Source organism: Lepisosteus platostomus, chromosome 13 (genome assembly GCF_059453375.1).
Source record: "Lepisosteus platostomus isolate fLepPlt1 chromosome 13, fLepPlt1.hap1, whole genome shotgun sequence".
Taxonomy (NCBI): domain Eukaryota; kingdom Metazoa; phylum Chordata; class Actinopteri; order Semionotiformes; family Lepisosteidae; genus Lepisosteus; species Lepisosteus platostomus.
Window position 1 is genome coordinate 31,648,788 of NC_142623.1, and position 17,049 is coordinate 31,665,836.

The 17,049-nt window shown below is 47.7% G+C and overlaps 1 protein-coding gene across 10 annotated transcripts in view; it reads left to right on the top strand.

Annotated features, from left to right (window-relative positions):
- ablim3 (actin binding LIM protein family, member 3) overlaps positions 1–17,049 on the top strand; it is a 119,461-nt gene that overhangs the window by 83,140 nt on the left and 19,272 nt on the right. For 3 of the 10 annotated variants that reach the window (XR_015926109.1, XR_015926108.1, XR_015926110.1), the window contains exons 7-15: positions 1,017–1,104; positions 3,705–3,763; positions 4,773–4,844; positions 6,795–6,950; positions 7,854–7,883; positions 8,839–8,968; positions 10,330–10,428; positions 10,841–10,966; positions 13,348–13,398. Coding sequence is in view for 1 of the 10 variants with exons in the window: in XM_088604171.1 (XP_088460297.1) it covers positions 1,017–1,104; positions 3,705–3,763; positions 4,773–4,844; positions 6,795–6,950; positions 7,854–7,883; positions 8,839–8,968; positions 10,330–10,428; positions 13,348–13,398 (685 nt within the window). In the remaining 9 variants the exon portion in view is untranslated. The remainder of the gene's footprint in view (positions 1–1,016; positions 1,105–3,704; positions 3,764–4,772; positions 4,845–6,794; positions 6,951–7,853; positions 7,884–8,838; positions 8,969–10,329; positions 10,429–10,840; positions 10,967–13,347; positions 13,399–17,049) is intronic. The other 7 variants (XR_015926112.1, XM_088604171.1, XR_015926111.1 and 4 more) reach the window with 6 other exon arrangements.

The window sequence follows — 17,049 nt, forward strand, 5'->3', positions numbered from 1 at the left end:
CATAGGAGAGTACAATGAAAACGGCTTTCTAAAAGTACCTGCACCTGCTTCAAATAAGGTGAGCTACTCCTGCCAATAAAATTCATTCCTTTTTGGTTAAGATCTGTGCGCTGTGGTGTCAGTGCTGTCTCTGCAGACTCCAGAAATGTGTTGGTATTTGTGCATGCTCTTCAGCTTTGCAGGAAAAGGCGATTTGAAAAATCTAAAACTGTGTTGTCTTGGACACTGGAAGAAGTCATTAAAGTAAAAGGCTCCAAGTCTTTTGCTTGTCTTGTTTTGTTGGATGCCACATTCCTGTGAGAAGCCAGCTCTGTGTCTGAAGTGTTCTTGCCCAGACTGGGTTTCGTGCCAGAGCAGTAGCAGGCCAGTTCCCGGAGGGGGGATCGGTGCACACCGAGAGGCAGCTCCGCGAGGCGGCACAAGCAGCACGCGTGATGCGTTGCACAGAGCACGGCTGGGAATCCGACTCCTGCTGCAGAGCAGTTTGAGCCAGGCCAGGAATTACAGGCAGCAGGCTCCTCTCTAGACACTGGGTGCTGGGTGTTCCAAGCACACACCCAGCCTAGCTGCACACACTAGGTGTGAACTGACATTCGTGCAAAGGGCTGTCACTTCTAAAACCTGGAGTGGCACAGCCTTTTAAAGAGGCAAAGGAACGGTGTGCTGCTCGTGTTCGGGGGAAACTAGCAGATGTGGTACCTTTTTGTTTTTTCCCGTTAAGCCCGGCTTGTTAACATCAATGCTTAACAGCAGCAATTAGAAGCCACTGAATAGAGAGCCATTAAAAAGTGTGAAGCCAGCAACGATTTGAGGCTTGCAAGTAGAACCTTTCGGTCAAAGTCTACACTTCATGAACGCAGATTCGATTTAGCTTTCACAATGTCTAAACGGAACATCTGTGTTTAATTTCTTCCTCCAACATCTTTTCGACCTGTTGCCTTGCTTTCTCCTTGTTCACCCTCTGCCTCGCCGTCGCACTTCACCTCACAACTCTCTCACCCGGGTGTCTCTCTCAGGCCGGAGGGAAGCACTACCACCCGACGTGCGCGCGCTGCGCCCGCTGTCACATGATGTTCACGGAGGGCGAGGAGATGTACCTGACAGGTGAGACCCGGCACGGCTATCAAGATCACTCCGGCTCTTGTTGAGTTTTGCTGGGAATTTTAAAGTCCTTTAAAGGGGAACTGCAATCTTATTTTTATACTTCCGGGTTAGAAAGAATCAGCATTGATGCGCATTAACGGTAAAATGTACACAGTAACTTGTAAAACACTCCAGTTTACATCGCAGAATAGATGGAATTTCCAGGTTTGCACAGAGCCATGTTTTGCAGTTCAGAACAAGGCAACAAAATTTCTAGTGAGGTTTTGCGGCCTTACTACATTCTAAACAAGCAGGCTTGTGAATACATCTCTTTAATCCAGTAGAAATATTCCTCTCGACGTCGAGACGGTTTTGCTGACAAATACTGCTTGTTAACTCTGCATCCAGGTCACGTTGGAATATTTCTGCGGTGATTTGTCTGCTGCACAACCTGTACTTATTACAGTACATTAGTCATTAGACAGTGACTAGTGAGCAGGAAGGGCCACTTCACGTCACGATTCTTATGCACTGTCACTCTTGCCCATGGCGAGACCAGAGGTTTGCAACAACATGGCGATTTACAGTACTTTTACAATTTTGGGGATTTTGTGTTTAATTTGGAATTTGTCCAATTTTGCCCTGCCGTCAATGAATTTCTTTTGTTACCGAGATTTACTAACCAGTCTGAGAAATCGGGACTGCAGTTGCCCCTTTCAACCCCAGGCCATTGCCCTGCCCCCTTTATGAGCCTGCATGTGAGGCCAGACGGGTGGTGCTGCACCCTTAACATCCCGGGGGTGTTTGCAAATATTTCAGCATACAAGGGTTTTTTGTTTTGTTGATGAAGGGGTTTTCGAAATCTTGATAGACAACGAAAGGCCTCCTTGATTGGGCAATCGATAACAAACCCAGGCTGTCAGAAATGGATTTCAGAAAAGACTTAAGGGGGAAAAGGGGTCTCTGTGTTTATGGAGCATTTCCTTTGTCTTTGGCTCTGTGGCCGCCCTGCTCCCACGCTCTTCAGCTGACAGGAAGAGGCTCTTTCTTCAGTCTCATGCTAGCCTCCAGTCACTCATGCATTCACGTTCCTGCGTGCTCCCACTATTATCACTAATCTATCAAAACTCAGCGGTGTGACGATGCAGAGGGGTACAGGATTGGTGTGCGGGAGGGTGGAAGGTTGCCGGCCCTAGGGACACCCTAGATCTGTGTCTCCCCAGAAGTGAAAAACGCGCAAGGGCGCGTGAATTTTTCCATACTATATCGTTTTTTAACGACACAACGGCAAACCGTGTTCCTAAGGAAGACGAATTAAAAAAAACGAAGCCATTATTCTGAAGCTGTGTCAGAGAGCCACATTACCATGGGCCAGAAAGTCATGAAAAATGGATAATGACATTACCAGACTGGCTGGCACAGATAACATTTGCTTCTTGCCTCGGAGCAAAGAAAATTAAAGTGCTTTTTTTTTTTCCCTGGCTGAGCTGTTGTGTTTCTCTCCTTCCTTCGGCGAGTGCAGTGCCGACAGAATAAAACCTGCCCCCGGGTTGCGCCCTGACAGGGCAGAATCACTCTGAAGCTGCTCGCCGGGTGCCAGGTGCCAGGAGGTTAATGAGCGCTGTGAATGATTATTGTCAATTAGAAGACAAAAATGTGTTTAAAACTTTTTTTGCACTCAGTCAGCCAGTGGAGAGCAGGTTGGCCTCTCTCTTTCTTTCCAGTTGAGATCTTTTCATAGAAAAGAACAAGTAATAGGTTTATTCCATGCTGAAAAGAGGGGAAAGGAAACCCAACATTTTGAAGAAGGCTCCACGGCTGAAATGTTGTTTCCTTTCTCCTCTTTTCAGCATGGAATAAACTTATTACTTGTTCCTTTGCAGCCTACGCATGCTGACGCGGCTATCCACCTGAACTCTTTCCATCGAAATGCATCAATGTTCTTTTTAGCAAAGTACCACCCATCCATCGTTTTTCTGATAACTTTATCCAATTCAGAGTTTTGGGGGAGATGGAGCTGGCGAGCAACAGGTGCAAGGCAGGGTACACCCTGGATAAGATAGGGCCTTCATCACAGGACACTCCCAGACACACACACACACTCACTCACACCAGGGCCGGTTTTCCCAGAAGCCAATTAACCTACCAGTATGGCTTTGGATAGTGGGAAGAAACTGGAGAACCCAGAAGAAACCGATGCAAACAGAAGGCAAACATGCAAACTCCACACCATTCCATTTCTGGAATTGAACCCAGGACCCCAATGCCGTGAGCGCTGTGCCACCCTTAGGAAAGTTATCTTGGCAGATAACGGAAAAGATTTCTGCGTTTCTTCCCTTTATGTTGCCATTCTGCTACCACGAATTTGCTTTCCCCTCCCCCCCCCAGTTCCAGTCTTACCATCCCCTGCCTTTCTGTGCTGAACAGCGATTTCACAGTGATTTACTGCGCATTAGCTGCTTCTACGAGGGCTCTTCAGTGGCAGGGGGGAACCAGCCAGCCCTCAGGTGTGAAGAATCCTCTCCCTGCATTCAGCGTGGGGTCCGTGAAGCAGGGCCCTGGCTCATTAACGGGGGCCGGCCCCGGTGCGCGCGCGCTCTGATGTTGTCTTGACCTTGCAGGCTCCGAGGTGTGGCACCCGCTGTGTAAGCAAGCCGCCCGGGCTGAGAGGAAGCTGAAGGTGAGCGGCCGCCAGCCTCTCTGCTCCCCAGACGCCGGGCTGAAAAGAAGGATCGTTCTCCCTCCTGCCATGCACATGAAACACTGCTGCTTCTCCTTGGTCTTTGATCTGCTGTAACAAATGGATTTCAAACATATGACCGACAAAAGAATTCAGGACATGAAAAGGCAATCTCATTATTTGATGAAGGGGGAATAGAGTATACAGAAAAGTCTTATGCTAGTCTACAGAGGGCAGAAGTATCTACACTGCACCTGATGTTGTGTGTTTTTCAGACTCCTTGCCCTGTGGCTCCCTGTTATTTGACCATAGTTGATTTATGGAACGACAGTGTTCTTCATTGACAGACAGCTTTGTCCATCTGCACTGTAAATTTGCAGGAGTCTTCCTTTCTCATGCTTTTTTTTGGGTTTGGTTGGACTTTTGTTTATCCATGTCCCTTAGTGTCCTATCGGCCTAAGCCTGGAGTACCATCAGTGAGAGCACAGTCTCACAGAAGGATTTCACCATGCGTACTGCAGGCAACCGACTGTCTCCCACAGTGCATTGCAGTCCTCCAGTCAATATATGTCTCCCAGAGTGCACTGCAGTCCCGTTGCCAGTACTGCATCTCCCACAGTGCACTGCAGTCCCGCAGTCAGTACTGCATCTCCCACAGTGCACTGCAGTCCCGCAGTCAGTACTGCATCTCCCACAGTACACTGCAGTCCCGCAGTCAGTACTGCATCTTCCACAGTGCACTGCAGTCCTGCAGTCAGTGCCGATTTCCCACAATGCACTGCAGTCCTACAATCACTACAGTGTGACACGGTGTGACACATGGCAGCTACATTCCAAGTAACAGTGCAAGGCCAAGTTAGTTAAACTTGGGAGGTGTAAAATGTGGTTTCCACTACCAAATCTTTCCTGGTAGCATTGCACAGCAGTATATCCCTGCTGAGCCCATCCATCAGACTCTGACTGCTACATTGACTGAACTCGGACTGACAGCATTTCTTCCCTTTTACAGCACAGACGCACTTCGGAAACGTCCATCTCTCCCCCAGGGTCCAGCATTGGGTCCCCGAGCCGCGTCATCTGTGTGAGTAACAGCTCCGAGCGCAGACTTCACATCCAGACAACATGAGGAGCTCCTGTTCCCTGCGAGTGGCTGTCTCGCTCAGGAGAGCAGGGCTCTCTGGGTTTGACTGCTCTTGACTGGCTGTCCATGCCCTGTCATGCTGTAACATCTCTTTTTGCTTTGAAAATCTGGGCTTGGTAAAAGAAAGAGTTAATTTTAACCTTGCCTGTTAAAGACACCCCAAGTCCTGTTTCCAAAGAGGAGAGTTTGTGAGCTGCACACTCACTGGTCTCAGGTGGCAGAGTCACTAACCTGATTAGAAGCAGCATGTAGGGGAACTGTGCTGGCTTTGACTTTTCTGTGATATTCAAAATGTTCTCTAGATAATTGCACCAGTAAATTCCAAGCATGCACGCTTAGTTTTGTCTGCCAATCTAAAAAATGAGAAGAAAACTGCTTTAGCTTCCAAATTGATGTGGAACTAGAAAAAAAAGCATTTTACTGTAAAGCACTTAATAAAACTCTGCAGGGATCTTGGAATTTAGCAGATCTTCAGGAGTTTAGGGAAACACCTAATGAATGTAGTTCAGAAATATGCTGATGGATCCTTCCTGGAATTCTGCTAGGAAGATACAGCAGGAGAAAACAAATCCTGTGACATTTCTCGGAATCTGAAAGGCTTTGCACCCAAAATCCCGCTGAATTTGTACACGCATCCTGCAGATTTTTTATCAAGTGCCAGAAAGCTTTTCTTTGCCAGGGAGTCCAGTACAGTGGACTGTGTTTCAAGCGCTGATACATGTTTTAAATGAATAGTTACTGAATGAGGCTCCAGTCCCAAGCCAGGAGCAGATCTGAAAAACCAACAAACTGCCCCTTTCTACTGCAGGCTCTCTGGGGGTGACCCCCAATATTGACATTGTGGGTTCAGCTTTATCAACGGAAGAGAGGGTGCTCCTGGGTGTCAGGGAGAGGGAAGGTGCTTTAATAAACGAAAGTGTAACAGGTACAAGTTGCTTGTGAAAGGGATTCCATCACCCAGTTAACAGGGTGGGAAGAAATAGGTTTAGGATATAATCTATTACAATAAGCAGAGTGAGTGCATCATTCCTGTGTGAAGGAACACATAACCTCTTAAAGGGGAACTGCAACACTATTGTCATATTTTGGGGTTAGAAAGAATCAGCTTGGATCAGTGCCTTTCAAACCGCATTAACAGTAAAATGTACACAGTGACTTGTAAAACCTCCTATTTACCTCACAATATAGACAACAAAATTCCCAGGTTTGTGCAGCGCCATGTTCTGCAATTCAGAACGAGGCAACAAAACTTCTGATGATGCGAAGCGGCTTTATTACATGGAAAACAAGCAGGCTTGTGAATCCATCTCTTGTAATCCACTAGAAATATTGCTTTTGTTTTCGAGACGGGTTTGATGACAGATACTACTTACTCGTTAATTCTGCATGCAGATCATGTCGGAACACTTCTGCAGTGAAATGTCTGCTATAGAACGTGTACTTATTCGCTCGTACATTGCCTTATATTAGAAGACTAGTGAGCAGGAAGGGCCGCATCACACGGCAATTCGTGGCAACTCGAAGGCGAGTTGCGTCAACATGGTGACTTACGGTGCTTTCACAAAGTTCACGATTTTGTGCTTAACTCCAAGTTTGTCGTTTGTTTTCTATAACGTCGATTTGTTTTGTGACCGAGATCCATTTACTGGTTTGAGAAATTGGGCCTGCAGTTCCCCTTCAAAAGCAATTTCTCCCCAGCTTGTCATTCATTGTGAAAGAGCAATCCCTACATAAGAAACATGCATCTGTTGTGCCTTCCTTTTCCAAAGTACCATACCCCCCCACCCTGCCCTCCCTCGGTGTCATCCTGTGTTTCCGAAAGGCTGTGTCTGTTTCTGCTGGTCCTATGGCTCCGTTCAAATCCGCTCTTCTTTGTGTCCCTCTTTCCAGGCCAAAGTGGACAATGAGATCCTTAATTACAAAGATTTCGCTGCTCTTCCTAAGGTTAAAGCTATATACGACGTTCAGCGGCCTGAACTAATTTCCTATGAGCCCTATCACAGATACACCTCCGATGACAGGCTAGAGCGCTACAGCTATGGGGAGGTACTGAGACGCTGGAGCTGATCGCTGTCTGTGTGCTTTGCCTGCGCTGTGCTCGCCGCTGACTCGGGCTTCACCTGTGGAATGCAGAGACGCTGCAGTCTGACCCGCGAAACCCGTGGGGTTCTGAGTAACTGAGCACTGCTGCAAAATGTGTCCTCTGTCAAGTGTAGAATCCTAGTGGAAGCACCTTTGTTTCCCACGTAAGAAATTTCCAGCATACGTTTCTTAAAAATGAATGTTACATAATCATTTTAGCCCTGAACTCAAAAGCATACATAAAATGACAGAGAGCGGGTACCGTAGTTAAGAATGCCGTACCTGTTGGATTATGGCAGAATACTGATCATGGGCTCAGTTACAGCTGACTTAGTCTGCTGGTTGAATGCATACTGTGAAGCCCAAGATTCAGGGGTGTTGTTGTCTGGCCTGTGTCAGTGTGTTTCCTCTGTGCTACTACATCTAACTGTGGGTCGCTGCACCTAGTTTCGCTGTGCACTGTGTGAGCTGCATGCTAGCCTCGCTGTCATGTGATAGACAGAAACCTCCGATATATACACCGTATCTGGGCGGACAGAAGCAGGCAAGAATGAAACTTAAGCATACGAGGCAATGCCAATACAGAATCTCCAGAAAACAAACAAGTGAACATGTGCGGTACTGTCACAATTTACTTTTTATAAATTAAAAATGTGGTGGGATGTTTAACAAATGCATTGAAGCAACTTATTGAAGGGATCTGTTAGATGAGTCGCTTCCATCTGTGGAGCAATAAAGAGAAGACCAGAAGGGAAGTGTTTGCTCCTCTGTCTGCCAGACTGGCAGTTGTTTCAAGGCCTGATGGCACCTCTCTCCCAGCCGGCCCTCACTCCCTCTTCCCTGTGTGTCTGTTCTCTTTCCCTGCAGTCTCTGGGGACTCTTTCTCCGTACTCTCAGGTAATTACAGTACCTCCTGGTCTCCTCGTCCTGTGAGCATTTGTGTGTATGTGGGCATGTGTGTCTGTGCGTGTGTGTGTGTGCATGTGTGAATGGTAGTGTGTGTACGTGTGTTAGCGTGTGTGTGTGCATGTGTGAATGGTAGTGTGTGTGCGTGTGTTAGCGTGTGTGTGTGCATGTGTGAATGGTAGTGTGTGTACGTGCGTTAGCGTGTGTGTGTGCATGTGTGGATGGTAGTGTGTTTGTGTGCGTTTGTGTGTGTGAGCATGAGGGTGTAGGTGTGTGTGAGAGTGTGTGTAGGTATTGTGTGAGCGTGTGTGTGTAGGTGTGTGTGTGAGAGAGTGTGTGTGTAGGTGTGTGTAAGCACATGTGTGTGAGCGTTTATGTGTGTGTATAGGCCTGTGTGTGAGCGTGCCCGTGCAGGTGTAAGTAAACGTGTGTGTGTGTCTGACCGTGTATGTGAGCTTGTGTGTACGACATGAGTTTTATTTGCTGTGTACGACCTAAACAGGAAGAAAACCCTGTTTTTTAAACCTTTTGTATACCCACTCAGATTTTTTTTTGTATACAAACACTTTCTTTTTAAACGATTTAAAAAACAGTCAAAAGAGGCCAGTGAAGATGAGGGGCTGTGCTGGTGTGTGAGAACAAGCTCAGCGAGAGGAGCACTCGCTGTTCAGCCTCTGGACTCAGGGGCAGGGAGACACAGGGGACAGAGGGTCAGAGGACAGAGTGACAGAGGGACCAGAGGGTCCAGAGAGACAGGGGAGACAGGGAGACACGGGGCCAGAGGGATAGAGAGTACAGAGAGACACAGGGACAGAGAGGACAGAGGGACAGAGGATCCAGAGGAACAGGGAGACAGAGTGTCAGAGGGGACAGGGAGAGAGGGGGACAGAGGGACAAAGGGGACACAGAGGACAGAGGCATGCACACTAATGGCTGTTCTCAACAGGACATTTATGACAGCATCGACCTGCGGCAGAGAAGAGCGTCAAGCCCCGGATACATCGACTCCCCGAGCTACAGCCGCCAGGGAATGTCCCCCACAGTGCCTCGCTCCCCTCAGCACTACTATCGCTCCGGTGAGTCAGGGGCTGCACTGCTGCGGCAGGGGGGTGATGGGACGCACAGCAATGCTCTGTGTGTGTTCGAGTGGGGAGCTGAGTCAGCATGCATCAGCTGCAAAGAAACTAGTAAAGGTTCATTCCTCCATGTTGCGTTTCTCCTGTGTACTGTTCAGTGTGCAATTAATCTTGACCTGTTCCAAGGACCTGAATTGTCCCCCCCTCTTACCTTTTTTACATTGCTGTAGGGGTCTAGCACGTGACTAACACAGGCTCGCAGAAGAAAATGTGCACGTGTGCGGGGCAAACGTGTTTGAAAGAATACTTTTATATCCTGTCTTAGCTGATCTTCCCAGAATAACGCCAGCAGGTCACAGATCTGGCCAGAGCTTGGGCCGGCTGGTGCACAACCAGTAACGAGTGAAAGTACAGCCAAACTCTATCTTTCCAGAGCATGACTAAAACGTCAGTCCTCAACTCACAGCAATGAGCTCGTAAGGAGAAGATGTGTGACAGCTAACTGCTCCCTCCTCTCAGTCCTACGCAGGCTGGGATGCAGATTCTTATTCCGAAGGGACTTGTGCTAGGCAATCACTAAATTCCCACGTTTTCCTCAGGTCCCGAAATGATTCACACTCCCACTGTCGAATCCTAGCACATGCTGTACATATCCCATCCCTATATAAATTAGCTGCCCGGGATTTTAGATACTGTAGCAGGCATGTGTGAAGCCACTGAGCATTTGCAAGTTAGGGATACATTATGCAGGGCCCTACACAGGCGCTCTGGCCCGAGGTTAAAGCGTTTTGGGTAAGTGAACTACATCTACCAGTGCCCCTCTTGTAATGTGACATGTCTCCTTCGTCCGCGTAAGAGACTATCACAGGATATTCCCGGCTCATGCCTTGACTGGGCAGTGCACCTCTTCCCTGAGCTCTGAAATACTCCTCCTTAACCCGGGCACCACCTGGCAAGAGCAGACAGGAGCTCACAGGGTTAAAATCTGATCTGATCACGCAGGTGAGAGCGAATGGAAACTGCGGCACTCTGAACTGACCAGACCTTCACATGCGGTCAATTGGTCTTGTGTGCCCAATTCCTGCCCCTCTGAGTGAAGCATAGCTCCCTACCTCCGCCATATTTTGCTTTTTAAAACAAAAGTGTTGTCATTTAGGTTCCGGTTTTCATTGAGTTTTGTCCTCTGAGAGTTTCGATTTGAGAAATTCAGCCCCTTCCAGGAGGCACACCAGATTCTGCCAGAAAATGTAGTGGTATTTGGTTTTGGGGGGGGGGGGTCTCGGGGTTCAGTGTGTGTGGTGATGTGAGACCTGCCCCTCACTCTCCTCTTCTGTCGCTGTCCTTGGCCGGGCTGGCTCCAGGCACGGAGAGTGGCAGAAGCTCCCCCTATTACAGCCAGGTGGACGTCAGATCCAGCACCCCGACTGCGTACCAAGCGCCCAAGCACTTCCACATCCCAGGTAGGCCTCCATCAGGTCACGCCAAGTTGGCTCATAGCTGTGAGCAGTGAACAGCGCTCCTGGCCTCTGGTCCTCTCTCTCTGCCCTCACTCTTCTCTGTTATTTAACATTTTACAGACAAAACATCTTACAGACATTTTACGTTTATGACAAAAATAGTTGTTGTAATTTCTTATTAGTTGTAAATTACTGGTAGTGATAGTATTTTTGAGAGGCTCACAATCTGTTCCTCAGGCTGTGACAGGAGACCCCATACTGGGCTGCCAGATCTCTCTCTCTCTCTGCCCCCTGTTTCTCTCACCCCCTCCTCTCTGTCTCTCTGTCATTCTCGTCACATGTTTCCTCTAAAGGCAGGCACTCCCACCACCATTCGTTTCCTTTTCTTTTCACTTTGTCTTGTCGCCTCACGCAGACCCCCGCTGTGAGCTAGCTCTTTCGTGCAGGGGATCTGAGCCCGTGACTAACAGAGTGACCCTAAGCCCTCATCCCTCAACATTTCAGTCCATGCAGTGGACCCACATGCAGTTTGCAGTACAAGGTGGGGGACGCCACAACAAAGCCAAAAAAACTGCCAAGAGTTGAACAGTTAAAGACTGGGAAGAGGAGGCGCTTCTTTACACAAAAGGTGGTGGGGGTGTGGAACAAGTTGCCCGGCCATGTTGTTGAAGCTGACACACAGTATTCTTTCAAGAAACAGATAGATGACATCCTGAGATTTTAGAGTGACCCTAAACCCTAATCCCTCAACATTCCCTTGCATGTTCCCTGTGTATACATGCACATGGAGCGGAAAACGAGTGCAGTATTTTACGGGATATCTCAGTGTTCTGAGATAAATCATCAGTGCCTATTGACATCTCAGTAAGATGGACTGTCTGTGGGAGTCTGTGTAGTGGAGTTCGGGGTTCATTTCCTGGCCTTGTGGGGATCGCTCTCCGAATCCTGGCGCTGGAAATGCGAGTGTCCCGGCCCAGAGAGAACAGCTTTCAGCCGATGGGGTGGGGTTTACACCCAACTTCAAGGAGCTTCCTGTTTGACCTGGCTGGCCTTAATATAAATTGGACCCTGCGCGGAGTAGAGGGAGAACTAGGAAGATGAGAGATTTCTTCAGGCGATAACGATCCGACCCGTGAGACTGAAGTCGTGGTCTAAGGATGAGGTCAGGTTCAAAGCCGTGGTTTCTGTTCAGAAAAGTTTTAGCGAAGGCGAGGTATGAATTCCAGAGAGAGAGACCAACACCGGGCACAGTGTGATGGGAAGTGAGGGTTTAAATGGGAAGTAAGTTGATGGTAGAAAGCTGGGGGTAATTAGTTACCTCGTGCAGCGGCGCTTAGTGTTGATTAGGTGCTTGCGGCGGGTAGCAGCCAAGTTCAGCCCTACCTCAGCTGCCCCAGCCGGGTCTCATTCCCGACGTCATGTCCTCAGGTGCAAGCCTAGACCAGACACAAGCCTCTTCTCCTTCACGTTCTCCCGCCCAGCCCCAGCTGTACAGCTGCACCTGGTCGCTCCCCAATCTGCAGGGGGGTCCCAGCATACCGTCCTGCAGCCTGGGGCCGAGCCTCATCTAACCAAGACTGGGCACCCAGGTGCTCCCAGCAACCGTTCATTCCTGGCTGTTGTTATTCCTCGGGGGACGAGCAATCAAAAGCAAAGAGGCCGAGTTTCTTATTGAAAGGGTTTCTTATTTAATCTGCAGCACTATTTTTATATCTTGGTGTTAGAAAGAATCGGCATCGATAAAAATGTTTCAAAACAGTAAAAGTCAAATGTACACCATAACTCGTAAATCCTCCAGTTTACATCACAATATAGACTAAACATCCAGGTATGTGCAGCGCCATGTTCAGAGTGAGGCAAGAGCACTTCCAGTGATGTTTTGCAGCCCTATTACATTGTAAACAAGCAGGCTTGTGAATACATCTCTTTAATCCAATAGAAATATTCCTCTCGACTTCGAGACGGTTTTGCCGGCAAATACTACTGACTTGTTAACTCTGCATGCAGAGTCACGTTAGAACATTCCTGCGGTGAAATGTCAGCTACACGACCTGTGCTTATTTGCTCATACATCACAGTACATCAGTCATTGCAGTGACTAGTGAGCAGGAAGGGCCACACCATGTCGTAATTCATGGGAACTCTAGCTCTCACCCGTGGCAAGACCAGGGGTTTGCAATAACATGACTTTCACAAATTTCCCAATTTTGTGCTTAATTCAGAATTTGTCAAGTTTTTCTATACCGTCAATTTATTTTGTTACTGAGATTTAATAACAGGTCTGGGAAACTGGGACTGCAGTTCCACTTTAATCTAGTCACTCTAAATCAGCGAATCAGTTTTCCGTGATAACAGACTAGTTTCCCACTAACAAAGCAATGAGGCTTTATGATATGGCACACCGCAGGGTTCGAACTGCTTGCACCTCAAGAAGACCTCAGCGGGGGGAGGTTAAGCTGTCCATCTTTTGCTGCACTGTATTGTCCCCGTGGTCTTGATGAGAGGGCGTAGTTCACCAGGATCGTTTCAGTCCATGCAGTGGACCCACATGCAGTTTGCAGCACAAGGTGGGGGACGCCACAACAAAGCCAAAAAACTGCCAAGAGTTGAACAGTTAAAGACTGGGAAGAGGAGGCGCTTCTTTACACAAAGGGTGGTGGGGGTGTGGAACAAAGTTGCCATGTTGTTGAAGCTGACACACGGGATTTTTTCAAAGAAAAGATAGATGAGGTCGTGAGATTTTCAATTAGCTACTAAAGACCAAACGAGTTCGATGCGCTGAATGGCCTCATCTCATCTCGTCTGTAACTGTTCTTAACATTTTGGAAGGCGCAACACCTCTCGCCCCCTTCGCCTTCTGTGCTCTGCTCCTGCTTCTTCCTCCGTATTTCACTTCTCGTTTGTCTTTCTTTTTATCTCCAGCGACAGGAGACCCAAACATCTACAGGAAGCCTCCCATCTATAAGAGACATGGTACTGTGTCTGCTGCCTGCTGTAGCGTGTAGCATGTAGCCTGAGGTGGGGGCTTGGGTGGGGTCATACAAGCTCACTTCCTTTTTCCGTTCTTCCCAGAATTATCCCAGGCCTCTGTACGTCCCTGCCGTGTGCAGGAAGGCGTTGTTCCGGGCATGTGCTGTTAGCCTTGGAAGATATGTGGGCGCCTGACTTTTTTCAGGGCTTTAGCATGCCGTTTGTCTTAATGGGAGCAGTGAAATTTTCTCCTTGGATAGGAAACCCGTATTGCTGTACAAACACGGGGATCTGTGAATATGATAATGCTGTATGAAGGCCCGGTCGGGGTTTTCTTTTGCCCTTTTATAATTACGTGTGAACAAATAATGACGCATTTCTAACCAGCGATAGATAAAGATAGCATACGGTCTAAATGCATTTGCAAAAAGAAGTCTTGCAACTGTGTAAGCCCAACTGCTATAGAGGAAACCAGGACTGTAGAAACTCCCACGGGGCACCAGTCAAACCGGGCAGTACTAGATGCCACTGGAGCATAGACACAGAAGGCTTGGTTCCAGGTTGTTTGGCGTCTTAGTGCTGTTGTGAAGCAAGTTTACTAAAGGGTCTCCTCTTCCTGTGCTCTTCAGGTCTGACAGAGCAGAAAGGTCTATAGGCCCTTCTATACCAGCATGGTCTTTAGCCACAAAACCAGGTTACATCAAGGATTCAGTTTTAATCACAATGCACCAGGTTCAAATTACATCCTGTGTTTAACAAGTGATTGCGATGAATCAATGTTTAATGAATCGCGATATCCAGGATTAAAGAAGTAAACTCATTTCACCAGGACTTTGAATGCAGGTTTAAAATAAAGGCAAATAATTGAATTAGGTAAAGAATGGTAAAGAATTTAATTTGAAAGGTAAAGAACTTAATTGGAACCTTGCTAGTTTGAGCCCTGGTTTAAACTGGCACATACTGACAGGTTTCCTCACCTGGCTCAATCTCCAAGAAATGGTTTTATGGAGAAAAATCAGAATGCAGTTGAAAAGCTGTTTCGGTGTTTCTGGCAATGAGGAATTTTCCAGGAAAGGGTTTTGAAAAGGTGAAAGGCTTCCTCAGTAGCTCACTTACCTCAGCTCTCTGCAATGGTGCAGATTTGTCTGAGTGACCTACTGAGGCAACACAGTAGGGTGGGATTAGTTAGCCAAGGCTCTTTTGGCAATCTAGCACCCCCTGTGGGCTCCTGGTTGCTTTCAGCCTTGCGGTGCTGATGGTGAGGGATCTCCTCCAATCAGCACTGATCATCTGGGACAGGGCGGTGCTGACTGTGAAGGACATACCTGCCCTCCAATCGGTGCTGATCCTCAGGTACAGGGGCAGTGCTGCCTGTGGCATGTTAAAAGATGATTGGCTGGAAGGTGGGCGGGGCAGAGGAGTCTGTCTGCACTTCCTTTTTCTCCCTGTGTGCTCATGGGGATCATAGCTGTGAGTCAAGTCATGAAAAACACACAACTGGCTCTCCCAAACTGGATAGGCCTCACAAAAATAATTGGTGATTCTAAATTCTTCTAAAAAGAGTCTATTTTTGACAGCCTGGTCAGAAACTACGCAGAAGCAGGTCACGTTGGGCATTTTAAATATTATTTTTTTCTTGTAAAAAATAATAAATCACGAATAAAATCTGAGATCTAGATACGTTTTTCTGAATCCAAGATTTACTAATCCTAGTTAATTTTTTTGTGATGTAGTACAGCTCTGATTAAAGCATAATCCTTGATGAACTAATCTTAGCTCTGCACTAGCCTGAGTTCATTTTGATTTGTGTTGGTGCTGTCATGTTTAAATCAGTCTGTGCTTACTAGGCTGATTAGTCTATCAAGACGGACTTGAAAGAAAAGTAGAGCTGCTCCCCTTGCTACCTTTACTATGAAGACCGCGGTAATAAAAGACTGAACAGAATGAATGGTTTCTGTGATTCAGAAAACAAAATGATATTTATTCTTGAGCCCATTGAACCTATTACAAAACGAAAAACGGAACATCGACAGAGTGACTGTTCTTGAGTCAGGGTCTATACCTACAGTATATACCTACACGTTTGTGAAGGTTTTGTCATATTAGACATCAGATTGAGCACTCGCCACCCCTAGGACTCAAGGTGTAGCCCAGGCTTGGCCAATCTAGGTCCTGTAGGGCCACAGTCCAGCCCAGGCATCTTAGGTTTACTTGTAACTTTTGAGGCATGAATCACAGAATAATTGACCACTGTCAACAATCAACAACCAAGACCTTTCGACTCCTAAAGCCTAAGACAATATATAGCCTTCCAGATCTAGGTGTCACTCCTTACAGCTGACTTAAATTGATCCAAGGTTTTAGGTTTAGTCTAGGGCTGTGGCTCTGCGGAGTCGGGACGGGTCACCCCTAGTTTGTCATTGCAGTCTAATGAAGGTGACCCAGAGTAAGCCAACCCCCCTGAGATCCTGAAGCTGTTTAAAAAAAGGGCTGCTAGCAGAGACTAATGCAGTGCGCTAACACGACGGGCGCAATCTAGTGCTAAGGAACATTATAGTGTCTGTGTTTGTGTCCGTGTTTGTGCATCCGTGCCCCATTCTAAAGATGCACCACAGATACAGGTAGCTTTTGTTTTCTCGCGGAAGGTAACAGCCTGAGCTCCTGTCTCCCGTACTTGACCGGCAGCTCTTCTCCTTGACAAGCAGCTCCAGTGACAGGAGGCTGCACAAGCAGCAGGAATCTGTAACAATCTGGGTGCATCTTTTATCCCTGTTTTGCATGTCAGTCGTGCGTCGTTCTTTGTGGTTTTTGTTTCCGATTTGTGCTGCTGATTCCTACCAGGTGTGTTGTGTGTTGTGTGTTGTGTGTGTTATGTGTTGCAGGCCTGCAGCTGCCTTTATGTAAAGCCAGGCAAGGTCTAGTAAGCCTGCGATCAGTACTGCAGGATGTGTAGGCATCATAGACGCATTATAGCAGTGGTTATCCTGGGCTGCCGCTATCTGCTTATTTATGCAGTTTGTTTGTGCTCAAGCCAGGTCTGATCTACCCGAGAAACAGAAGAGAAGCTCGTACCGCCCCAGAGCTCCTTACATAGAATTGCGGTGTTCAAGATGATTCCCAAAATTACATCTTGCAAGCCAGGAGAAATATTGGAGTTTTTTTCAGCGAGCAAAACAAAAAAACTGAGAAAATGGCAATATAAAATCTGTTTTTAATGGAGCCGATGTGCATTCTCTATGCTTCATACTTCTAATGCACAGGCAGGAGCCCTTATTTTCTGCTTTCAGCACAAAGTAAGTGTCTAATGTACCATTAAACGCTGTCGCTCACAGCGCCAAAAACACAGATTAGAGGGTAAAGCCAGCCGCCTAATTGCTAAGGAGCTGGTAGAAAATGGGATGCTTTCATGGATGTCGCCTGCTAAGGCACAGGGCCTGACAGATCTGAGCGTGGCCATCAGGGCCTCAGGCGCGGCGGCGGTGACATGGGTACCGCGCGCAGCGGGCCCAGCCCCTCGGTCCCGCTGGACAGGACCTGCGGCCCGCACCGGAACCCACCCTGAGGCAGCTGTCCATCCTGCGTGACAGGACAGGACAGGACAGGACTGGCTCTCCGTTTTCAAACGTGCTCACTGTGTTACATTCCCTATCAGCT